The sequence below is a fragment of the Siphateles boraxobius genome, unplaced genomic scaffold, assembly GCF_051911475.1.
Source record: "Siphateles boraxobius isolate OS27281-9 unplaced genomic scaffold, OSU_SipBor_1 16, whole genome shotgun sequence".
In the NCBI taxonomy this organism is placed as follows: domain Eukaryota; kingdom Metazoa; phylum Chordata; class Actinopteri; order Cypriniformes; family Leuciscidae; genus Siphateles; species Siphateles boraxobius.
Window position 1 is genome coordinate 5,466,397 of NW_027508766.1, and position 26,862 is coordinate 5,493,258.

The 26,862-nt window shown below is 37.0% G+C and overlaps 1 protein-coding gene across 2 annotated transcripts in view; it reads left to right on the forward strand.

Moving 5' to 3' along the window:
• fras1 (Fraser extracellular matrix complex subunit 1) overlaps positions 1-26,862 on the forward strand; it is a 127,992-nt gene that overhangs the window by 60,059 nt on the left and 41,071 nt on the right. For both annotated transcript variants that reach the window (XM_077231329.1, XM_077231330.1), the window contains exons 15-29: positions 4,718-4,861; positions 5,703-5,843; positions 6,435-6,575; positions 7,589-7,756; positions 11,036-11,176; positions 11,297-11,440; positions 12,721-12,876; positions 14,396-14,542; positions 15,367-15,513; positions 17,577-17,717; positions 18,546-18,686; positions 18,856-18,996; positions 19,811-20,081; positions 21,390-21,474; positions 25,697-26,017. In XM_077231329.1, coding sequence (XP_077087444.1) covers positions 4,718-4,861; positions 5,703-5,843; positions 6,435-6,575; positions 7,589-7,756; positions 11,036-11,176; positions 11,297-11,440; positions 12,721-12,876; positions 14,396-14,542; positions 15,367-15,513; positions 17,577-17,717; positions 18,546-18,686; positions 18,856-18,996; positions 19,811-20,081; positions 21,390-21,474; positions 25,697-26,017 — 2,429 coding nt within the window. The remainder of the gene's footprint in view (positions 1-4,717; positions 4,862-5,702; positions 5,844-6,434; positions 6,576-7,588; positions 7,757-11,035; positions 11,177-11,296; positions 11,441-12,720; positions 12,877-14,395; positions 14,543-15,366; positions 15,514-17,576; positions 17,718-18,545; positions 18,687-18,855; positions 18,997-19,810; positions 20,082-21,389; positions 21,475-25,696; positions 26,018-26,862) is intronic.

Below are 26,862 nucleotides of genomic sequence, written 5' to 3' on the forward strand. Positions count from 1 at the left end.
ACCAAAATAATTATAACAGGTGACAGGTGATAAACAGGTGATTAAGAATTGTCCCCCAAGTGTAAATGTATATTTCTTGTCAGTAAGGCGAGGTTTTTTCTGAAAGATCATTATTTTGGACTTCTCCATGTTTATTGGTAAGGCCCAGTCGTTGCTGTACTGTCCTAGAAGCGAGAGGTTTTTATGCAGAAGAACGTCAGCACACAGAAGGCTTTTGATTTCTCTGCCCTCGAGGGTCAGACCAGGACAAGAGGACTTCTCAAGTGTTGATGCCAATTCATTAATATAGATATTAAATGGAGTCGGGTTAAGGCTGCAGCCTTGACGGATTCCTTTAGTTTGACTGAAAAAAATCAGTACGTTTGTCATTAATCTTAACACCGCATTTGTTCCCATTGTATATGTCCTTTATGATGTTACATGCCTTCCTCCTATTCCACTTTGGATTAGTTTTAGGAAAAGTCCATTATGCCATACCGAATCAAAGGCTTTTTTTAAATCGATGTACCAGCCAAATATTTTCCCTTGTTTTGTTTGCTGGACGTGTTTTTGTATGGGTGTGTGGAGCGTGTAAATGTGATTTGATGTTCTCTGTTTAGGCATAAATTGACAATTGTTAAGAATCTTGTGTTCTTGAATGAACTGAACTAATCTGTCATTGATAATGGAACAGAATAGTTTTCCCAGGTTGCTTGCTCACTGTGATGCCCCTGTAATTATTTGGGTCGTACTTCTCACTTTGTTTAAAAATTGGTGTAATCAAATTTTCTTTCCAGATCTCAGGAAAGTGTCCTGATTTTAATAAAAGATTGAATCATTTCAGAATTGCATCTTTCAGTTTGGGGCTGCTGTGTTCCAGCATCTCATTAGATATTAATCATATTTCATCTTGTCTGTCAGTTCATTTTATAATATGGGCTGGTCTAAATGGTTTAGCTGGTCTTTTACAGTGCGTTCCAGGTTATATAGTTGGGAGGTCAGATGTTTATGGGTGAGGTTTGGTTCGTTTTGTGAATAGAGTTTTCCAAAATGTTCGGCCCAGATGTTTGGGTCATTGATGGGAATGTGTTTGGGTTCTTTGGATTTATCTAAATTATTCCATAATTCCCAAAAAGAATTCTGATCAACAGCCTCTTCAATCTCATTAAGCTTTGCTTTCATGTGATCAGCTGTTTTCTGTATTAGTAGTGACTTTTATGTTTTAAGGGTTTGGTGATATGTGGCTTGTGATTGTTGGTTTGCAGGGTCTCTGTGTTTTTTATTTGATAATGATCGTAATTCTTAATGATAAGCAATATCTTTTTTACATCTGTATTTTTTTATATTTCTCAGGGCTTTTCTAACCACTATAGAAAATATTTCAGTTAACTGATGAGTTGCTAAATTTATGGTTTTCTTCTCTTCACTAAATGAAGTAAATGGAAATGAATCTATCATGTTCTGAAACCGAGTGCTGTGGAGCTGAGCTTCATACTGGGCAGGACTGTCTTTACTCCATATAAATCTGGAGGGGAGGGGACAGTGTTGCCAGATCTCGCGAGACAAATAAGCAACCAGGCCCGTGAAAACAAGCCCAAAACAAGCGACTTTTTCTCATAGACAGTAAAAGAGCTTTTTCTATGAAGCCCCCCTAGGTTCCAGGAAGAGAAAAATAAATAAACTGTGTGCACGGTTTTACAATCCGTGGGGTCGGATAGTTTTAAACTGTGGGTAGAGATTGTCAATTTACATCCATGTGGACAGATTGGTAAACTGTGCCCAGTTTTGTAAAACTGTGGACACGGTACAGTTTATTTTTCTTCTGTAATGAAGCGTGGCTGTCCATCTAGTGAAAAATGTTGGTACTGCGGCCAAATAAAATTTTACTGAAAGCTAATTTTTTGAGATATCAACCTAAAATTTGGAACACAACTTCTTTAGCTTTTTGGCATTACATTTGGCAGTTTTAGAGTAAAATATTTTTTGTAATATATATATTTTATATAAAATATAAATAATTATATTTTTACATTGTTCAATTTCATAAACTCAAACTTCTATAACTTTTTTTGTTTCACTTTCATAATTTCATAATACTTCACTTCAACAATAATCTGGCAAATGTCTTCTTTAAAACAAGACCAACGATAGGTCTATATTCCAAAGCATTCTTGAATTACAACCATTTAAGTTTGAATAGTGATTTTCATGTCTATGCGAAAAAAGGGTTAAACGATATTAAACTATAATATCTATATCTTGAATATCTAAAATATAATTAATATATAAAAAACTCTCCTACAGTCCAGTCACCATCAGTCGCGACGGTCGCGACTGACTAGTATTTTCATTTAAACGTCACTCACTGACGTTTTCCTAACCAGAAAAAAAAAACGATTGCCCTGCTCTGCCTCTGATTGGCTAGTACTCATTGCCATCTGGGTCAGAGCCAATTAGAAGCAGGATGTGGGTGGGAAAAAACTCTGTGTATAGGGAAAGGGGAGAGACAGAGGGAACAGGCAAGACAAACTCCTACGTTTAAATAACATATAGAAAATATCTGCTTGACAACGAGCTGAGAACAAGCCCAAATAAGCAATTACACTTTAGAAACAAGCCCAAAAAAAAGACCCGCAACTACCAATATTTTTAAGCGACTTTACAGAAAAACAAGCCCAAAGTCGCTTATAATAAGGGCACTTGGCAACACTGGGAGGGGGTGCAGTTTAACCTTCTGATATGAAGGCAGGAGGTTCACGGATCTGTTCAGACTGAGGACTATGTGACTATGGTCTGATAACGGCAGCTCTGGCATCACTGTGAAATAGTTCATTTTACTGTAGATTATATCTGTAATGGTGTAATCTACTTTCTCTCTCTCTCTCTCTCTTTGTATGTGCCTTTCTCACGTTCTCTTTCTCGTTTTTTTTTTATTATATCTCACGTAACACATTGTTATTATGAAACAAACCACAAACAGACATTACCAAACATGTTTCACATGATGCCACCACTTGGATATCTTCAAATGTATCCTTTCGCATCTGCAGCGTTTCAAGGATTCATGTAAAACCTTAAAGAGTTGTGCTGACAGACATGCCCAAGTGTGCTGTCACAAATTTTCTATCATGCCAAGCTTTTCCAAACCTACTGGTTAGCTACATCTCTTGTTCACACTCTGTTGGCTGTCAAAATATTTTGGTCCCATTCCAGCTTCTCAGGGTTCTGGGCCAGTTTGGTGCCAGTGTGTGAGTCTGTGGAGAGGTGCCATGTAGAACCATGAATGTTTCACACTGGGCGCCGTGCCCAAACCCGTAGTTTAATCCTGATCACTAGACTCGCACAAAGAATCAGATAAGGTGTCTAGTGACCTTATTGCTGCACAGCATAATTTTCTCAGATTCTGTGGTGTTCATAAAAATTTCTAATAATTAATAATTAGGTGATTTAGAAGGGGTGCTCAGCTGCAATGTAAAAAGTTAACTAGTTTGAAAAAATAAGGCAACCTATTACAAGTTTACTCAACTAATTCACTCCAATTAAAGTAAACTTAATTACCTTTGTTCATCTAATGAGTACAGGTAGACTTTTGAACTTAAAAAATATTTTCAAGGTAACTAGTTTAGGGTCCAATTCTAACTATTAACTAGTTGCTTATTAGCATGCATAATTTATAATTTATATATTAATGCCTTATTCTGCACAACCTTATTCTACATTGCTAATCCTATCCAGTACCTAAACTTTACAACTACCTTACTAAATATTAATAAGCAGTAATTAGGAGTTTATCGAGGTAAAGTTGTAGTTAATAGTTAGTTAATAGTGAGAATTTAACCCTAATCTAACGTGTGACCCAACCTTTGTTAACAATGTGTTTATATTATTCTTAAGTTTATTCAAGATAATAAATGGTAACATCCTACTAAATAATCTTTGTTCAAGCTACTTTTTTACATTGAAGGACGTTTTGCAAGTTGGGTTTTTTACAGTGTGATGCTTTGTCCCACATCTCTCCCTCTCTCTGTCTGAAGGGGAGATTGACGAGATTTCAAGACTTGTGTGATAAATTTATGTGGAGCATTCAGTAAATTTGCCAGACAGATTGAGTTAGTGCCCTGACTATTCAAATTCAGGTTACTTATTCTACCAAGCAAATATCTTTGTCTTATACGTTACCGAAAAAAACTAATAGAACACCCTCCTTCCATGTTTACCCAAAGCCCAATCAAGCCTTTCCAAATTGAGTTGGGAAATTCATGGCCAGTGTCAAAAATAAATAAAGATATAATTATTAAGGCTTTGTATTTAGTAGTAGATTGCATGCTTGTGGGACACACATCTTACTGAAAGGATGATTATAAAAGAAGGCTCTTGTGAAATTACACTCGTGTTATTTGTTTACATTTTGAATGCACATATGTGACCTCTTCCCTATGCTTCTCTTTGTCCTTCAAATCTTGAGACTTTGTTTATATATGCAAGTGTGTTCTTGTTTTTTTTTGTACCCTTTACAAGATCCCTCAGAAAGGTCATCTTTTGTCCTTGTCTGACTGACGTGTTTTCTCTCACAGTAACGTAAAGTCACTTTTATTCCTCACAGAAAAGCCAACACAAGACCCGAACATAAAGTGACCTTGTAAATCCAGCTTATGCTATTTGTTTTTGTGTGTGTGTCTTGTTTAGTTTTCTTCACTCACTTTGATTTTTAACACGTTATTGACTTTTTCTTCTTTAGGTTGCCATGACTCCTGTTTATCATGCCAGAGGGCGGGGCCTCAGGATTGTTTGACCTGCTCAGACTCCTCCCACTTACTGAAGGATGGATTTTGTGTCTCAGACTGTGGCGTAGGCTTTTATGCTAGTCAAGGCAACTGTTATGGTATGACGATGGGCAGAATTCATATCTTAGTTACCCTATGTCAGTTTGTGTGTTGTCGGTAATGGAATGAAACATTTTAATTTATGTTTCAATTAAACGATTGAGTAAAGTTTGATGCCTAGTGTATTTTTTTTTAAAGTGTAATGAATTCCAGCCTTACAGTGCACTCAGTAATTTTTATATTATTGCAATTCATTGAATTTTATTTAATTATAAATATGAAGTATTTTGATCTTGTATTCGGTTGATGTAGCATTTACTTGTCATATTGTCGTGACTTTAATGGCCTTATTCGTTGCCATATCACTGCTGATGATAATATCCTGCTACATAGAGACAAAAGCCTGCTTCACAAATGTCACCTTAAAAACATTCAAGCTTCACCCTGACAACACTACAGCAAATGCAGAATGACACTCTAAATGTCTGTTTTGCGGTGGGAGAACTTAAGCTGCCACATATTCAGCTTGTCTGTTTTATAAGAAAGAATTGTGTTGATGTGAGTTTTTTTGGGTTCTGACTATGGGTAAAAATAGCTTGTGGTTTGAGCACTTTATATTTTGTAAGGCTTTTCAGCATTAATTTGTTCTATTAGGAATGTTGTTTCTCATTTTGATTGGGATATTTAGTCATATGGGGTTGTACTAGATCTTTAAACAAAATGTTTTTTCAAATAATTTTCTCTCAGAAATGCTTACAAAAACACATCAAGTTACACATTAAACATTAAATTTCTTGCAAAAAATACTTATAATAATATTTCAGTAATTTTAACAGTGTAGCTGTCTTCGTTTAATATCTATATATCTGATATTTGAAATATATTTGTATCCTGTTGTAGCTTGTGACCCCTCCTGTGCAACCTGTCAACCTGACAACCCCAGCTGCATGAGCTGCCCGCCTGAACATGCACTGCATCGTGGGAAATGTGTACCACAATGTCCACCACAATATTTCAAGGGTGACCATGGCAGTTGCCAAGGTGAACATTTATCTGTTTTTGTATTTTGTTCAACACCTCCACGTAGGTTTACTGGCAACCAAAAACTCATAAATCTTGTTTTCAGCGAATTGAAAAAACATTCATTCTGAAACCCATTTTCTTCTTTGGAAAGTTTCCGTCATTTAGAGTCAATCCCGTGAAATGTATTCCATGAGTTTTCTCAGCAAAACCACATGGATTCGAAAATTGTCACGTCTTGATGTTAGTTTTATGCATGATGAGTTTTAAAATGATATATTAATAACCTGTCAATTATAATCCTGTGGTGTACAAGCCATTTGCATGTATCTTTTTTGGCAGGCTTTTCTACCTAACCAGCTTATAAGAAAGTGCATAGATTGTGGTAGCTAATGATTGCAGTTGAGTGCTGAAAGGACATTCTGAAGTAGCAAAACAACCACGGATATGTTATTTAAAGTATTTAAAGCTACATTTTTATCAAGCGACATGATATAATTGCTCCTGAAAGGTAATCGTTTACAAGAGGTCCAGGTTGGCTATTTTTGCTCTCATCTCATGAGATGTCTACTAAATCCCCTGTCCTGAACTATGCCTCTGTTGTTCTTCCAGCCTGCCACAGCTCGTGTGCGTCCTGCTCAGGGCCAGCTGTGTCTCACTGCACCTCCTGCTCAAAGTCTCTCATCCTGAACCAAGGCCAGTGTGTGGAGTCCTGTGGAGAGGGTCTGTTCTCCAGAGAGGGACACTGTCACAGTACGACTGCATTTATTCAACTCTAATATTCCTACTCCCACTGTAACATCATGATGTTGTTGAAACTGGGTCATGATAAAACAGGATGGATCATAGATGCGCTGTCCTAAAGAGTTTGAGGTTATTAATAAACAACGATTTGATTCAACCACTCACTAAATGATGCAATGCAACATTAAATTAGAATTTTTAAAAAGAAGCGCAACTAAATGGAGGGACAAGTTGCATGTAATTGAAGATAGATAGATAGATAGATAGATTGATAACAGGTTGCAATTATAAGGCAGTAAAGAAAGGGAAGTGAGTATTTTTGTTCTGTAGGAGTTATCTGTTACTTGTAGCCATTTAGGTGTAGTTGTCCCCTGCCCTGGTGTGTCAATCTGCACTGCATTGCGGGTGAGTGTGTGTGTGCCCTGAATACAGATAACCTACTCTGGCTTTGTGTGGAGATTCAAACTGCTTGTTCATAGAAGTGTATTTGTTATAGACTGGATGTATGTACATATATATTTAGGCTGGTGAGGCTGTAGAGAGTATAAAAAATATACACTACTTTTCAAAAGTTTGGGGTAAGTACATTTCTTTTAAAGAAATTGACATTTTTTATTCAGCAAATATGCATTAAATTGATGAAAATTTTAACTAATTTATAAAGTTACAAAAGATTTATATTTCAAAAGGCTGTTCTTTAAACTTTATCCAACAAAGAGTCTGGAACAAACTAGATAATATCATTAGCTCAGTATAAAAACAATAGAAGTCAATGTACACAGTCCCCACCATGGTAAAAAAAACAAATGTTTGTGGATGCATGTATGAAATCATAAATTGAGTGGGTGTACCTCATGATCCCCTCGAAAAAGCATCTATTAAGTGTAAATTTTCTAATTATATTCATGAGGTATAACATGAAATGGCTAATGTTTAGGTTTATTCTAAAGTAAATATAATTAGCCTAAATTAAGGTCAGTTAAAGTCAGTGACAGTGAGAACTCATTTCCTTCTCTATGCAGGGTGTCATGTATCCTGTAGGGTCTGTGTGGGTCCGGACTCCTCAGACTGCATGCAGTGTGTCAAACGGGAAGAGGTTCTGCAGCCTCAGAATGGACATGTCTCTCACGGGTCCTGTACGTCTACCTGCAGGCCACAGCATTACCTTGACACCGATCAGACTTGCAGAGGTGAGCAAAAACGAAGACATATCCTTATATTTTTCTCTTAACATGAAGACACATACGCTGTTATATCTGATTCTCAGTAGCTCCCTGATTATGAAGTGATGGCAAGATAAACGCTGTTGTGTTGAGTGACACACTGCAGGTTGTTTGCACTAGCTATTCCCTATGTCTTTATCCTTGATGACTGAAGATCTGCAGTTTATTCTAGATACACCAGGGCTGCTGTACAGGATGTTAAACACCCTCTCTGGAGAACGATTTTCATTTAAAATTCAAATCCTGATCAAATCCTGCCAAAAAGATTTAAGAATGACATTCTGTTGTGAGCCGTCATACAGGAACACAAAAATGTACTCTTAAACAATGTTAACATTTTTTGTTGTTGTACGTTCATCAAGAACTGCAGGCTTAGTACCACCAATACCTCACTTCCATAGCCCTGAATAACATTTACAGTTGCTTTTACAGTCACGTTGAATAGTGTCTGAATTTTGCACAGTGAATCATTTCTGTATTTATGATGTTCCTACATGCTGAGAGCTTCACAGGGATGAAGTTTTGACTCCAGTATGTGTCAAACACGGTGCATAACTGAAATGTTCTGCAGTTTTTATTTGTCTGAATATGATCAAATAACGTTTGCAGTTGTATCTGAATGAAAGGACTTATAATGAAATATTAAATTAAATTAATTGGTAACACTTTACTATGAGGTTCAATTGTTTAATGAATTTGGTATCATGAAGCATATCATTTAAGCATTTATTAATCTAGGTTAATGTTACTTTATAAATATACTGTTATTCATTGCTAATCCTTTTTTGTTCATAATACTTTCATATTTATATACAACTTGAAATGTTGGCAATATATTAATATATGTTGAAATTAACATTAACCAAGATTAATAAATGCTGTAAAAGTAAAAATAAATAAATAAACTTACCAATTGAATAAAAAATGGTATATTTTAGTTGGCTTTAAAGCACGTTACTGAAGGTAGTGAGAAAGTGGCCAGTGCTGGGCTGTTCATTCAATGGGTCCACTGTCATGAAGCTCAGTACTATAATAATGACAAGTTCCTCTTTCTTCAATGAAGACCTTTGTGTTGAGCCAGCATGCTCAGACAAATGTTGAGCTTCCTCAGGGCTACTTGTCTGGAGTGTGTGTGTGTGTGTGTATGTGTGTGTGTGTGTGTGTGTGTGTGTGTGTGTGTGTGTGTGTGTGTGTGTGTGTGTGTGTGTGTGTGTGTGTGTGTGTGTGTGTGTGTGTGTGTGTGTGTGGTGTGTGTGTGTGTGCTGATGGATCAGATATCATGCAGAGGAAATTCCAATCTGTAAATCCCTTTAAAGTCAGTCTCTCTGCAGACCTTCTGTGTGTGTGTGTGTGTGTGTGTGTGTGTGCGTGCGTGCGTGTTAGTCTGACTCAATGGCGTGATGAGATCTTAAATTCAATTTAGTGTGGGCAACCATTATACCTTTATTAATAGCACTCATTTATGGTGTTTTACAGATCCATGCATTGAAATAGTTAAAAATATCATGAAATGATCATTCATACATTTTCATGCATTGTACACTCAAGAAGTAATTGGACGCTTAAGTTAAATTATTAAATCAAGTTTCATTTATTTAATAATACATACAAACACTCTATTCAAAAATATCCAACAAGTATTTTGATTATAAGTAAAATCAATGGATATTGCTGTTATATGATTTGATTTTAATTTGTTGGAGCCACTGTTTATTCATACAATAGTTTGTTAATGTCACCTTAATGAAAGTAGAAATAGTTCATGCAGTTGTATGCAAGTGTAAGTGAAGGTCAACATTCAAGCACATATTAAACAGTATCCTGTCTCAGACTTTTAAACTATGGTGTGCGGTTTAAAAATCGATTAAGAGTGCATTAATGGATTCAGACCATGTGAACACTAACCTCCAAAACTGATGCACCATTCCCATCTTTCTGGCTCCATTTCAAAACACGCCCCATTGGCTGAAATGTGATTTAAAAGAAAAAAATGATCAATATGTGAGGCCTTTAGGCATGTTTATTGTGTGTCTGAATTGCATTAACAGAAAGCTTAGCCCTGTCTCCAATTCACTCAATAGAATACAAATGACCTGAGTTAGTATTTAGCACACCTACTATTCTTCTTTGGGGAACGTACTGAATTACGGGGGTAGATAAACCCCTTTGTTCTGATTGACAATGAAACCTGGCTGAACAGACAAATAATTTAAAGACAAACAGACAACTTTGGTCACATTGGAGCATGGCTGTTGACACATGTGTCTTAAGGGCTTTACTCCAAATCAAGAACAATTGTCATGGGCCTCTGTATTTTTCAGTTATTATGTATGTTGTCTGCATGTGTCTACCAAACGTCTCTCACATTTAATCTGGTAGAGTAGTGGAGACGAGTCCAGACTTCACTCCGTGACAGGCTTTCTTTTTAGAGCCCACTGCTTTCATTCAGCCGTGTGCACATGGCTCAGCTCTCTGACTGACAGCCTTTTTAGAGGAAATGCCTTTTCTCTACATATGTTGCTTAAAGGCAGATTGAGCATTGTGTCTACAAAACAGCAATCCTGAGCCCTGTGATGAAGTTGGCTCACTAACTTACTGATAACTTAAGTTAATAAGTAGATGTGGGAATGCAAACCTGTAAAAGTTTTATGTATGTTAGGTCAAGTCAAGTCACCTTTATTTATATAGCGCTTTTTACAATACAGATTGTTTCAAAGCAGCTTTACAGAGATGACAGGAAAATACTGTTGTAATAATATTGTTAAATATAAAATTAAATGTCCCCAACTAAGCATGTATGTCAATATTTTACATGTAATAAAAACATTTTTTAATTCAAAACTTTTGATTTTTGAAAGAAGTCTTTTATGCTCACCAAGGCTGCATTTATTTGATTAAAAACAGGAAAACCAGCAATATTATGAAGTATTATTACAATGTAGAATAGCTATTTCTCTTTTAATATATTTTATTATATGGCCTCTGATGGCACAGCTGATTTTAACAGCGTTTGTAGTTCAGGGAAGAAGGAGGCGGGAACAGGCAAACCTTCACTTTAAAGTTAAACACACAAAATAGTCAAATAAAAAGACAAGAGTAAAGCGACAGCCTCTCACAGACGACTGCTCAATATTATTTATTATTATTATTATTTAAGGGCCGATCCTTAGTTTCAGTGTGTTCATGAGTTTATAACACCAATATTTCACGTAAAACAATTACTTTCTCCCTCCTTTTCTCTTTCAGAATGTCACACCTCATGTTCAGGCTGCACTGGTGGAAGTTTCCAGAATTGTACTTCCTGTGTACAACCCAGTATCCTCCACCAGGAGCAGTGTCTCGATAAATGTTCTCATGGTTTCCATGTTCAGGACCGTTCTTGCAAAGGTGGTTATGGATGTTATTCTGTTCCTTCACACAAAAGAAACCCATTTCCCTGTGGATTAATATGTTCAATGGTTTCTTTTATGAATCTAATGTGGTGTTCATTATTTTCTCTCCTTTCAGCCTGTCATCCATCATGTAAGGAGTGTACGGGCCCGTCTCAGGCTGACTGTTCTGCCTGTCCAGCCCACGCCAGTCTCCATAACGGCTACTGCCAAACCAGCTGCCCTGAGGGCCAATATCCGAATGTTGTGGGCTACTGCATTGGTGAGTGAAAATCAATCTTCCCAGACCATCACCAAAACATGCTTCCTCGTGACACCTTTGATCTAAAGTCATTGCACCTGCCCGGGTTAAGGTGTCAAATGAGCACATTTTGCCTTCAAGGGAGGATTTGTTGTTCAAAGGGCACGTCAGGTATTGTTGTAAAGTCAATGCCAAGAGCATGGAAATGGGCAAATGTGCTCTGAGCCAGTTTGATTCATGAAACTAGTCAATTCTGTTACCCTGTTATTTGGGACTTAATAAAATGTGGTTGAAGTACCAGTCTGTGTCTCATAAAGAGAAGAGGTTTTGTGCAGTAAACATGAGAAAACAAAAAGAAAGCAGTAAGAAGTGAAAGTGCTTTAGAAAGTCTTTCTTCACTAAAAGATAAATGTGTCTCTCAGTCAAAATAGGCACGAACACAGTTGGAAAATACTGTAGAAAGAACAGATTTTGATATAGAGTATTTATCAATAAATTTGAAATTATTTAATTGGATTAAATAATTTGACTTTAGGGCTGAGAGCAGTTATTTCTTACTCTGTGTACTGGATTTTATTGCCATAAAAAAGTAAATGGTAAACCCTCTTTCCTCTGGTTTCACAGACAAGGCTTAAGCCTAGTTCCAGACTAAAGTGCAAGTTTGAGCTGTTTTAACTGAAAGCAACTTGCACTAAAATATCTTAAATTATGTAATTGACCTTGTTTGTCTCAAGATGCACTTTTTTTTCTAAGGCATGTTTATAAATAATACTTAAATGTCCAAATTGAACTAAGGCCTAATCCTGGCTTAATCTAAGCCCTGCCTGTGAAACCAGGCCTTGATATATTATTTTATTACCTGTTTTTTTATTTCAATTTGTCATACCTCATATTTTTATGTGGATAAGGTTAGAGTAGTGCTTTTAATGATTGAGTAATTGCCTCAGAAACTTTGCTGTTTAGATCTTACTACACGAATCAGTAAAGCCTGAACTCTGTGTATAATCTAAAGAATTTGTACCGATATTATCAGTCAGGCTGAGAAATAAGCCAACAGAGGATTTCATTGGCTGATATGCATCTCTTTATTATCAGTGCCCTCATGGCAATGAAGCCAGTCAACTCCCACAGCTGATGAGGAGTGAGAGAGGATATACAGATTATAGAGTGTTTACTTTTACACCTTTGGAACATTGTTAAGAAAAGATAATTTTTCCTGCATTTCCTCTCCTCAGTTCGGGATGTTCTACTGGATATGCATCATAATAATATATGCTGTCTGTCTCTTTTTTCTCTGTCAGAGTGTGAGGATGGATGCCAGCGGTGTGTGGCAGACCTGCAGTCAGGCTCTGGCACTGTGTGTTTGTGGTGTAAGGTTCCCAGGATGCTGCTGCTGGGAGATCGCTGTGTACCACAGTGCCCACCTAAATACTATCGGTGGCACGGAGCCTGCAAAAGTAAGTTAAAATGAGAAACAAAGTGAATTTAGAGCAAAATATAAAGTACATTCCCAGAACCAGATGCGTACAGACAGAATTTAGTTTTTACCCTTGTGAGGCTACACATGATTCACTGCATTTTTATGCAAAACAATATCAGATCGAGCAATAACACGCATCATTTTTGTTTGTAAGACTTATTGTAAGGTCTCCTATTAAATTCATATTAAAAGATAATTGAAAAAACTTATTTTGTATACAATTCTACAATTCTTTGCAATGAATCTGTAATGCCAAATATGCAAGATGTGGTGCCAAAAACCCAAGATTAATGTACAGCATCAAATAATTTCTAGTTATTTGTAAGTTACAATTAACAAATTACTTGTGTGACATCTTTTCACATCTTTCCCAGTTTTTTATTTTATTTTTACATAACTATGATTGTAATATCGCAACCATGGTGATAAGATTGTCACAATATGCTTATGTTGAACCTTAATGTGCATCTGCAACGATAATTCATCACATCTTTTAACATCATCTAACTGTCTCCCTCTGAGAAAACCGTGTGCTGCTTTATTTCCAGCATGAGTTTCATTATGTTGAATGAGCAATATTAGTCACACACAGTGTCTGATCTCAATGCCAGCATCCTCTTTATGCACTGGTTTGTCATTCTATGTGATCTCTCAATGTAATATAGCCAGAGTCTTTGTTTTCATAACCCTGATGCAATTACCTGTGATGCTTTGAAAGTGGCTCCTCTGCTGACAGTGTAGATGAGACGGTGCATTTGTTTTTATTAGGGAGTGTGATGTAGTGCTCGGCGTTAATGCAAAATCTTTTAAGATGCTGATGTGATCTATAAACCATTATGACCTTTTTTAATTGCCTGGCTTTTGTGTGATACAAAGGGAGCGTGCTTGTGCCCAAGTGTGTTTATACGTGAGTGTGTGTGTGTGTGTGTGTGTGTGTGCGTGCGTGCGTGCGTGTCTGAGTCTGAATCGGCTCTATGTGCATTAAAGGCAAAAGACCATTAATGGAAATTTTTTGCACTTAGCATTAGCAAGTCTGTGCCCTCTTTGAAGGTGATATGTCAAGTTGACAGCAGGCTGAATGTCGTCTTGAATGGATATTTCTGCTGGATGTCAACAGTATTGCTTTTAAATTTCTACTGTTTTTATAATACTTTTGTGGAATGTGAATGTCCTTGGCAACAGTGCTCATTAAAATGTCAAGGTTATCTGATACAAGTGTTGCACTATTTTCTAAGATCCTAAGAGTCTTTTCTCAATCACAGTATGCATCTTACATGACAGCAGTTTACAATGTATATAGTGTTATTTGTTATTAACAGTAAGTTATAATTAATTTACACAATGGAAGGTGTAAATAAAGCCTTTTTCATTCCATTCCTCTCTAGAGACCATAATTTCCAAAGCTAAAATATATTTGAAATAATTATCTCGTCTTCATACTTACTGTGCTAATTGTTTGGTCATCGTTCTTATTCTCCTGTGCCTGTGTTCTCCAGAATGTCACTCTTCCTGTGAGGAGTGCAGTGGGGACGGTCCTCTCACCTGTACTTCCTGTTTGGCGCCTGCTGTTTTGGCCCCATCGGGTCTTTGCAGCCCTCGCTGTCCAACCGGATATTACGCTGATGAAAACAGGGTGTGCCAAAGTAAGTTCATCTTTACTCATAGTTTTTTATAGTGCGCCCATCCATCCATCCATCCATCCGTAATAAAAAGTGTGCATATGTGTTTGATAATCATATTTGATACATCAGGTTTTATGGCTCATATAGTATGATAAAGTATGATTGAATCTCGTACTCGAGAAGGAAAAAAAAAACTTGATTTTATTCAATGGTGCAAACTGAGCAAAAATATGCAATTTGGGGCAGTTGGTGATATTTTATATTGCCAAAAAGTAAGATTAAATTCTGATAGCTGGTGATGTAAATCAATTAATAACCGTACAGCAGACTGCTTAGATAAAATGCAAATAAATAACAGTTGTCTCTCCATATCTCCCAATAATTTGTCTTAGCAAGATAATAAAAAAATAAAAAAATCCTTAGTTTTATGATTTTGTAGTTTTTGTTGTGGGGGCCAAACATATAATGCAATACAACGATGATTGAGAAATGTACAAATAAACATTCCTCAAAAGCCTGATGTATCATATTTGCATACAGTGTGTTTACATACATTTTAACATGATTTTTCCAGTCATTTTTCCAACAAGTTTTTTTTTTTCCCAGTAATATTACGAAAAATATGAAAGTTATTCTTGCATTTATTTTGATAAAATTCAGTAAAGCAACTGTATCAGTAAGGGGAACAATTTTTAAAAAATAATCTAAATGCCTTTTAAATGCTAAAACAGTATAAACTATCAATAGCTTTTTCAGCACAGTTTTAATTATGTTGATCATTTAGAGACATAATACATATGATACAGGATTACGTATTGATGAAATGATTATTGTGTGTGTTTCAGTGTGTGACACTCAGTGTCTGAGCTGTGAGATGGCGGGTGTGTGTACATCCTGTAGAGATCCTGCTAAAGTGCTTCTGTTTGGAGAGTGTCAGTATGAGACATGTGCTCATCAGTACTACCTGAACACCACCACACGCACATGCAGAGGTGAGCCATACATCAAATAATCATTCAGGAACTTTTACATCCTGATATATTCATCCATTTTAAAATCGAATTATTTTAAATTACTGATCCTGTAGAGTTAAACTAAACTGTTAGTTTTTTCTTGACCATGAGAAAGGTATCTGGAATTGAATCTTTGATTTGTATATTTGTTGTATCGCCCGTTATTTTTGCCTTGCTGCTCCAAAACTGTTAAGTTCCTGTTTCTTCTTTTGTAGGTATTGAACGTTAATCTCATAAAGGCTGGAATACACTACACAATGTTTTCTCAGAAAGTTGGATCAGAAACATGTTTGATATTTTGAGCAGATTTCAGAACACATATTGTTTTCATGCGTCTCCGAGCAACAAGGACCATGTTTCTGTGTGAGTTTGGAACAACATGAAAGTTAGGACTATGAGATCCTCAGTTATTTAGTGTAAGATGCCCAGTTTTTTTCTGTAACCATGTACAAAGTCAGAAAGTGTATGATGCCCATTGTTTTAAAAACTATTCAGATGTTGAAAGTTGTGTAGTGTAATTCCATCCTTGAAGAAACATCTTACATACTCTATCAGTCTATTATAACTAACATGCATCCTTAAAATGCACAGAACAGTTGGGCTAAAGAGAATGTATTTTAATAACTAATAATTAAGGTCAAGTAAATTTCAAGAAGACACTAGTCAAATTAAATTAATAATTAATTTATTTTCAGAGAATATATTTGTTAATATTTGTGAGTGTGTTCAAACCGGTGTTTAATACGATGTGGTTTGGGAATTGGATGTGGAACATAGATACCAATACAGTGATTTTTTTGTTTCGTTTTGATGGGATTTACAGAGAAGATCAAAAGGACACAGATTATTTTTTGTATGAGTATGTGTGTTTTTGAATGAGTGAGAGTGAATCAGAAATGTGTTACAGATATGTGATGCTGTTTACCCCTGCAGTAGGCTACAGTGAAGGAAAGTTACCTTGACAATATTTGGAGGAAGCACATCGATAATGCTGGACATCATTGTTGTTTGTGTCTTTATGGATAGATATGTGAAAGAAGAGCATGTCTAAGTGACATATGGACAAATGAGCTGCTTTTGAGTTGAAGCAGTAAATATGGACATCACTGACATTTGAATTGGATGTAGTGTTAAATGAAGTTAGCCACTGTTCTTTACAGTTGAATGTTTGAAATGTTTTGGCTGGGAGGATGGTTTCATTCAATGAGGGGAGAGATGATGAGATTATATAGATTGAGCGATGACAGAAAGAGCGTGATGGGGCTTTTTAACGAGCTTTGCTGATTTCGAGAGCGGAGGTCTGGTTGTGAGTTATCAAATGGTCGGTTAGCGCTCTCTTTAATGAATTATTCGAGAACTGAAATATTGTCTCTTATCTTTCTCATTGTAAGTCAAGCGGTGTATTGAAATCCTTCATATTTCTTTTTTGTACAGATACTATTCAAGCTTGGTTTTGCAGATAATTGAACCTTAAATTTAAATAAAACCTACCTTATGAAGTGCTTATAAAAAGATGGTGCATTCTGATTGGATGAGCTGTGTTAAAGCTGTTGTTGAATGGTAGTTGATGCACAGCTGTGATTGCACTTTCTATATAAGTTGCTACCTCACCACAGATAAACTAATGAACTATATTACTTGGCGGCCAATTGTTTATTCATTGTACAGAATAAATGATAGAAAAGATGTCACTGTTTCTGCTACATCACAACTTCAAGGGGTGTTTAAACACCCCACTGTAACATACAGTCTCTCTTGGCATATTGCTTTATTAATTACTATTTCTAGAAAGTTCTACATTCCTTTAGGCAATAATGTTGTCAAAATTTGCATACTGAATTAAAAGTGATTGGTCTTTATCATGCTCTGTTTTTCCCTTCTATAAATGCAAATCTAATGCCAATCTTTCATGCTCTCTCATCACTGTCTCTTGGCCTTTTTCTTTCTAGTTTCAATTTGCTTTTCTTCAGTCAAACTCCAATTAATCTTTTTTCTACTCATATTCCTCCCACCCACTCTATCTTTTGCTCTGTTTCTCTCAGAGTGCGACTGGAGCTGTAACGCGTGCCGCGGACCCCTGCGTAGTGACTGTCTGCAGTGCATGGAGGGATACGTCCTGCAGGATGGCATTTGTGTGCCGGGTTGCTCGCCAGGATTCTACCAGGATGTCGAGAGATGTCTGAGTCAGTCATCAACAAAACTAACAACCTTCATTATGAGTCCAACCAATCAATTTTCCAGCTCAATAAACGTTGACATTTCAATCTCTCAGTCAGTTGTCACGGTCGGGGAGTGAGGGAGGGAGGGCCGCTCATTTCAGCTGTATAGTGCCAACATCAGCCGCTGTGCTAGAGCCAAGGTTTAATGGCAACTTAATGGATTGATTTCAAATTAGACTGAAAGTCTATCAGCGGTGCTGTAGGTATAGACCAGATTGAAGAATCTGCACATTACTTAAAAGTCACTTTCTTCTGTGATTTTGAAAGATTAATATTATCCCGCATTATCACGTTATTGTAGCATGTAGTATTTAACTCACTGACACTGAAACATTTCAGCAGAGGTACTGGAATTTATTTTACATCTATTATAATTGATTACATTTGAATCTCTTTTAAATGTATTATATATTAATAATTGTTAAAATATTATTATATTTTAAGACTACATTTATACTACCATTTAAAAGTTTGGGGTCAGTAAGATTTTTTTTAAAAGAAATTAATGCTTTCATTTAGCAAGGATATATTAAATTGATCAAAAGTGACAGTAATGTAGTAAAGACAGTAATGTTACAAATATCCCAAATAAATACTGTTCTGTTCTGTTGAACTTTCTATCCTTGGTGCAGCCTTGGTGAGCATAAAACATTCAAAAATGTTACCAACTTTTGAAAGGAATTTAAAAAAATCATTTTAGTATGTAAAATTATAGACAACTTGGATTTCATATAAAATATAAATCAAATTTCATGTTTCAGTCTTTCTCTTCCTTCCAATTTCTCTGAACAGGCTGTGATGAGCACTGTGATCAGTGCCAGACCCATGGCCGATGCCTGCGGTGCCAGCTGCCGTATGCTGTGTTGAATGGACAGTGTGTGCTGGAATGCGGAAAGCGCTACTTTTTAGATGACTCGACCCGTCAGTGCACCGGTGAGTGCTGTAAATCTGGTCAGAGAGAGAGTGATCGTGACTGCTTACATTGTTCATTTTGGCATGCTTACCAACCTGCTAATTTTAGAGAAGCTCAGTATAGTGTGACGCAGTTCCCTCTCGTGTCCTGCCTGAGTCTAATGACAGATTGTTTACTGTTATTTCCCAGCATGCTCAGCTGGTTGCTTGGAGTGCGTGAGTGTAGGTGAGTGTCACGTCTGTGCTGAGAGCTCCTTCCTGAAGGGTGGTCGATGCATCCCGGATTGTGGTCATGGATACTACGCTGACCGAAAAACAAGAGCCTGCCATGGTAACCTAGAATTTCTGCTTCACATATCTGATACAAAATAAGATTTCTACAGACCAAAGGGAATCTTTAAACTTGGCCAGCATAATCGGAGCAGTGCTTTTAGTATGGACACATTTAAAATAAAAGGTTCTGTAGAGAGCCTCAAAGGGTTCTGACAGGCACTTCATATGTAAAACGTTTAGAGGTTCCCATCATGGGATAATTTTATGGATTTAGTTTTGATTAACTATTTTTCTTTTTAGTCTTTTTTTTACAGCCTATATAACAGACTTGTGCTGTGCATGTTAACTGTACTTAGACAGTTAAATAATTAACTGTATTTTCTTTTTTTAAGTGATTCGAATCATATTTCAAGCATTTCAAAACCATCATGGTGAACAGTGAGCATCTGAAGTGTGTCAGCTGAAGGAAACAATCCATTATTTATCGGCTTTTATTGGGCTGATAACAACAACATTAAAAATGAACATATATCGGCTGATACCAATATGGTTAATGATATATCGTGCATCCCTACTTTTTACTTTTTAAACAGCTTGTAAACATACTCTATGACTAGAAAAAAAATTAAATAACCCATTAAACGTGAAAATATTATCATTTAAGACATTTCGCCTTATTTTTAAAAAACTAATCAAGAGACCTAGAATTCTATATAGAACAGAGTAAAAGTAAATATTATATTTCCTTATATTATATTTTACATTTGTCTATTTTATTATTTTAAATATATTTAGTTTTTATGTTATTGAAATCTGTATGCTTTAATGACTGTAAGAGTATTTCACCATCCCATCCACTTTTGTTTCTACAGCAAACAGCCGCGCTCCATCTCTTTATATCAATGGCTCGCTGCTGGTTCCTATTGGTGGAATTAAGCCTCTGGATCCAGCTCTCCTGTCAATTAAGGATGCAGATAGCCAATCAGAGAGCATGCTGCTCCAGCTCCTTCAACCGCCTAGTAACGGCCACCTCGTGGTCCTGGAGAATGACAGAGACCGAGCACTGGGCAGAGATGATATTTTCACCTTTACTCAGCTCAAACGTAGAGCAGTGCGCTTCATTCATCATAAAGAGCAGACCAAGTGAGTGTATGTGTGTAACAGAATTGGCTGAATTAATCCTGGGTCATTTCCCCAGGATATTTGTTTGGGAAGTAATTAGAAACGTATGATTCTTATTTATCAACTAGAGGATATATGGAAGTCTAAAATCATTAATTTCATATTATTTACTCACTGTTTATAGTTCATGTAGAACATTACATTTCTCATCTCCTGAAATATCACTTTAGGTGACAATTCTGTTCTTCATTCCTGTGGGATGTGGCCTATTTCTTCTTAGATTGACATATTTTAGATATTTGTTGATCTTTATACACTAAAATATCCAGATAGATGCTGTACAGGTTGTATTAAGGCGAGCGGGTGTCGAGTGTGTGTGTTTTGGGGGATGGACTAAGTCTGAGTGTGCGCAGTCATTACCTTTAATTAACTCGGTGAAGTTGCTGAGGCATTTGACAGGGCACACACACACACACCCCACAGTCACCATAAGCCGTAGGATTTGTGTTGATTACATGTGGAAGTCAGATTGACTGCTGACCTTCAATTTTTTCTCAACTTTCTCACAGTTTATATCTTTGATGGCTCCTCTCACTCCCTTCAGCTCTGTGATTTAATTAACAAGTGATCTGTGTGCCCTCACACTTTCACTCCTATTTTATTCCTCATCTCTCTTTTCACAATGTATCCCTTTTTCAGTCTGTATCATTTCTCTTTAAAAGCTACCCTGAATTTATCTCATTTTCGTCTCTGCCGTTTGCTTCTCTGGGTCTTTTAGTAATTGTGTCATTTTCTGTTGCTTTTGTCCACTTTATACACAAACACACGTTTGTTTTTCTGTCACAATGTGAAATGGAAACTATTACATCCCATTGGCTCAATAATGAGCTAATCATTTTCATTAAAGGGTAAGTTCGGTGTTTTACAATTAAAGCCCTGTTTTAAGATCGTTTCTAATGAAATCGAACGGTTAAGATTAAAATTTGGACACATGCTGCTGTCCCGAGAATTTTAGATTTCTTTGGTAGCACCCCCCCACCTCAACAATGGTTTCATAGGTGCATTAAAAGAATCATTAATAAAACGCATTAAACTTTAGTTTACAAAGACGTGAAACTGGATGTTTCCAGTATGGTTATGTCAACATATTAAATTATGACATTATTTAATATTTTTACCAAGCTGTTTTCTTTGTGTGGACTGTTAGCTGGTCCCTACAATATAGATGCTTTTTGGTTTTGTAGCAAAATGTAAGCAAACCCTGACTCACCCATATTATTTATATCCTTGAATCTGCTCACAGCGGTGTAATGTCGACTTGTTTTTCAGAAGTGGGCAGTTCATGTTAAGGGCAGCAGATCCTCAGCTGTTCTCTCAGCCTCAGACTGTTTCTGTTCAGGCGCTGTCCCAGCAGGTACACACACACACACACACACACACACACACACACACACACACGGTACACACATGTACCTGAGGTTAACTATTTGCTTAAAACATGCCCACACCGTCTCCATATTAGGGCTTTTTTGAACATCCTTTTCTTCACAGCCTTTCATCATTCTCGCCCCTCACATATACAGGTCCTTCTCAAAAAATTAGCATATTGTGATAAAGTTCATTATTTTCCATAATGTAATGATAAAAATTAAACTTTCATATATTTTAGATTCATTGCACACCAACTGAAATATTTCAGGTCTTTTATTGTTTTAATACTGATTATTTTGGCATACAGCTCATGAAAACCCAAAATTCCTGTCTCAAAAAATTAGCATATCATGAAAAGGGTCTCTAAACGAGCTCTTAACCGAATCATCTGAATCAACTAATTAACTCTAAACACCTGCAAAAGATTCCTGAGGCTTTTAAAAACTCCCAGCCTGTTTCATTACTCAAAACCGCAATCATGGGTAAGACTGCCGACCTGACTGCTGTCCAGAAGGCCATCATTGACACCCTCAACCAAGAGGTTAAGACACAGAAAGAAATTTCTGAACAAATAGGCTGTTCCCAGAGTGCTGTATCAAGGCACCTCAGTGGGAAGTCTGTGGGAAGGAAAAAGTGTGGCAAAAAACGCTGCACAACGAGAAGAGATGACCGGACCCTGAGGAAGATTGTGGAGAAGGACCGATTCCAGACCTTGGAGGACCTGCGGAAGCAGTGGACTGAGTCTGGAGTAGAAACATCCAGAGCCACCGTGCACAGGCGTGTGCAGGAAATGGGCTACAGGTGCCGCATTCCCCAGATCAAGCCACTTTTGAACCAGAAACAGCGGCAGAAGCGCCTGACCTGGGCTACAGAGAAGCAGCACTGGACTGTTGCTCAGTTTTGCATGTCATTCGGAAATCAAGGTGCCAGAGTCTGGAGGAAGACTGGGGAGAAGGAAATGCCAAAATGCCTGAAGTCCAGTGTCAAGTACCCACAGTCAGTGATGGTCTGGGGTGCCATGTCAGCTGCTGGTGTTGGTCCACTGTGTTTTATCAAGGGCAGGGTCAATGCAGCTAGCTATCAGGATATTTTGGAGCACTTCATGCTTCCATCTGCTGAAAAGCTTTATGGAGATGAAGATTTCATTTTTCAGCAAGACCTGGCACCTGCTCACAGTGCCAAAACCACTGGTAAATGGTTTACTGACCATGGTATTACTGTGCTCAATTGGCTTGCCAACTATCCTGACCTGAACCCCATAGAGAATCTGTGGGATATTGAGAAGAGAAAGTTGAGAGACGCAAGACCCAACACTCTGGATGAGCTTAAGGCCGCTATCGAAGCATCCTGGGCCTCCATAACACCTCAGCAGTGCCACAGGCTGATTGCCTCCATGCCACGCCGCATTGAAGCAGTCATTTCTGCAAAAGGATTCCCGACCAAGTATTGACTATTGAGTGCATAACTGAACATAATTATTTGAAGATTGACTTTTTTTTTTGTATTAAAAACACTTCTTTTATTGGTCGGATGAAATATGCTAATTTTTTGAGACAGGAATTTTGGGTTTTCATGAGCTGTATGCCAAAATCATCAGTATTAAAACAATAAAAGACCTGAAATATTTCAGTTGGTGTGCAATGAATCTAAAATATATGAAAGTTTAATTTTTATCATTACATTATGGAAAATAATGAACTTTATCACAATATGCTAATTTTTTGAGAAGGACCTGTATATGACACTCTCTAAAGATGCATTCTCACATCTTTAGAGCCTAAGTGATATTTACCTACATGTGGTTTCAGTTGATCCTAAATTTTTCCTTACATTTAGAATTTATTTTAGTACAAAAGTTATTGGTGGATCATGATTTGTTTGAGAAAATGTTCATATGCAGATTTCACACACAAATTTGAGCGTATACACGCTTAGCATATGAGACCCACTGTGAGGAATCGCTTAGTTATATATTTTGTCCACCCGTTTTCCCATGCGCATGGCTAATATACAGCTTATGTGCCAGGCCTATTAATCTGCCGATATTTAGCATTTTCCCTGATTAACAAAACCCTGGAGTGAATATGTTATGTTTTTGTTTTGATCAACTATTATGTAAAATAACTCATTTTTTTAATTACATTTAGCACAGCATTTCAGAATCGTTGTGTACATCTTATTTGTTTTATTATTTCATACATTTTTAGAATAATAATAAACTCATTCAAACCAACTATGTAGTGCCCAATAAAATGGTGAACAAATGATATCTTATTATTTTATATTTTAGCCTATTTAAAGGGGTCAGTCTTTGCCTAGGTTACATCTCTGCACATTCTGGGCATGTTCTCAACCAACTTCATGAAGTATTCAGTTGGGATGCTTTTTAAACAATAATGTTTCAATGTACAAGACTTGCCACTTATGCTTGACACTTAAGTTGGCCAATTTTCCTTCAATGTCTGGTAAAATAAGTAAATGAATGAGTGAATGATTAAATAAATAAAAATTAAGCTTTGTAAAGAGATTCATATTTAGGTACAATTTGTCTACAAAACAATTTTTAAGCATTTGAACACACCTTAAGATCAATCGTTTTTCGTTTTTTGATCAAGAGTGTCCAAACTTTTACTGATACATATAAAGGACGAAGTTTTATACAACAAATATGTTTATAACAGCATTACATTCCTACAGTCGCCATATTGCGTGAGCGACCACCTCTGTCTTATACAGTTTCTGCTTACCCCCATAGTCCACATCCTTAACATAGATTGACTGCCCATTATCCTCACTCTGAGGAGGGCATTATAGCTCACACTGAGCCAGCATCTCTTCCCTCTCTTCGCCAGCCAAACGAACACACACACGGAAACCTGAGCTCCCCAACAGAATTCGAATGGATGTCATTGCAACAAATAACACCCAAAATACATTCCTGCCCCTCATGGATTGATAACAGCAGGCCAAGAAGTCAGAGCACTTCTTTCTGTTGAGTGAGGCAGTATCTCAAAGTGGAGAGAGAGAGAGGAGAGATAGAGGGAGGGGGAGAGAGAGAGAGGAGAGATAGAGGGAGGGGGGGGGAGAGAGAGAGGGAGGGGGGGACAGTGAATCTATTCCTTAGAGAAAGAGAGTAAAAAATGCAATAATCCCTCCCTGGGGGAAAAGATAGTCTTTTGAAAATAAGCCATTTGCTCTTGTATTCCCTTTGTGGTGGTAAACAAATGTGGCCTGATTTTCTCCACAACTCTTTGCAATAGAAACCTAATGAATCTTCATTACTTTAAATTGCTTTATACAAAAGGTATATTGTTAACAAAATGCTTTGGTGCTCATTTGGACAACACTAATTCAAATCATTCCTGCAACGTTTGTCATCTCTTTTCTTTGCCTATAACTTAAAGTGGCCAAAAATATAATTGGAATATAAGTGTTGATGCGGAAGGATACAGAATGAAGTCATGATAGACAAAGTGATGTTGGATCCTGGCGGGGACCTTGAACACAAATACGCACTTTAAACAGCCCTAGAGTAACATCCAGTATTGTCCATTTGTGTCTGTGTTCATCCCATTTGGACCTCAAATGCACAGATATCTGCCTTCTGTTGCCCTCATTTTCATGCATCTTGTCTTTCATTTGAGCAACTCTAGTTAAAGGTGCTCTAAGCGATGTCGGGTGACATCACCTCTGGTTGACGTTTAAAGTATTGTCAAACAAAATGAAGGCTAGCTAGACCCTCCCTCCTCCTCATCCGCACACTAACCCCCCAAACCCTTCTTATCGGTTATTGGCTGGAACAGTTTGTTATGTTTCGTGGTGCGGGTAAGGCCAGTTTGTTTTTGTTGCCGTTTGTGGAGCCTGGGGTGTCTGCAGAGACCATGTTTTTTTACAGTGTGTTCAGGGGACAGGCAGCTAGCGGATAGTGAGATGTTTGTTGTATGTGACAAAAAATGTTTTGGCCTAAAAAACGCGTGACATCGCTTTGAGCACCTTTAAGCACTGATAGAATTATCACCTCTGCATGCCTAAATTCACAAAATAAAACTGGGAAAATACATAGATGGAAATAGAATACAGAATAAGGGTATTGGGGCCCCAATATTAAATTGTGAAATCTTCAATATTTTACTGATTGACTGTCTCTGTGTTTCACTGAAACTGAGTTTGAATATAATATTAATGTTAATTTACCCCTTCCACAGCCACCCACTGTGATCACCAATCAAATCCTGTACATTAACACTGGTGAGACAGCCGTCATCAGCAGGTCCATTCTTCACATCAGTGACCTTGATAACCCACAAGACGTTTTCATCACGGTTCTGGATCCACCTCAACATGGTCACCTGACACACGTGCATGGTGATGTGCAAGTAACCAATTTTAAACTGGAAGACCTGGATCTTGAGCAACTGAAGTATGTACATGATGGTTCTGAAGGAGACCAGGACAGACTTCTGCTGCAGGTCAATGATGGACACAGCTACCAGAACATCCTGTTTCACATCAGCATTGCTCAAAAGGTACGGACATGACTGGTTTTACTCTTAAAAAGATTTGCTAAGTGACAGTTCACCTGATCAAGAAGTATTCTTCATGAAACATTTTTTATCATACGTATGTGAAGTGCTATTCTTCTTATCATATATTTTTATATTCTTTGAAATGGCATGTCCTTGTTTTTCTTTTCTTTTTTAAGCTAAATGTGTTTAATTTCTACTGGGTTTTTTTATTGGAAGTTTTTTTTCATTGTAAATGTGCCGTTTATAACTAATGACTAAATACTAGATACCTAAATTATTTATAGGCCTATCAATGTGTTATGTTCTTTCAAGTAAGTGTAAAAAATAAGAACAGCAGGCCATCAGCTCCTCTGCATTTTGGACTAAGACCAAGGTTTTTTTTGGCTAATTATAGATTCCTGCACCCACCTGATGCTGAAAAACCTTTATGATTGAACCTCAGGCTACCGCTGCGTAATGTCTTGATTTATGCATTTCATGTCCACTGTCATGATGAAATCATTCAAGACTCCAGAGTACACTGACAAAATTTAACATCACTGGATAGGCCTAAATACATTTTTCTATGTTTTTTTTATTTTTTATAGGGCTGCCCTCAACTAAAGATTTTACTAGTCAACTAGTAGTCATTCATTTAAGTCATTAGTCAACTAATTGCATGTGTATATTAATAAGCCATATAAATCATAATAATGAGCCTTTAATTGCCCATATATAATACATAGCCTAATCAGTGCTCAAGCGCACACATACAGCTTGCCACAGCGCACCGGCAAAAGTAATGATTATGAATGTGTTGTGAAAAAACTGCTATGGAGACTGTCTAAACATTTTAATAATTTATT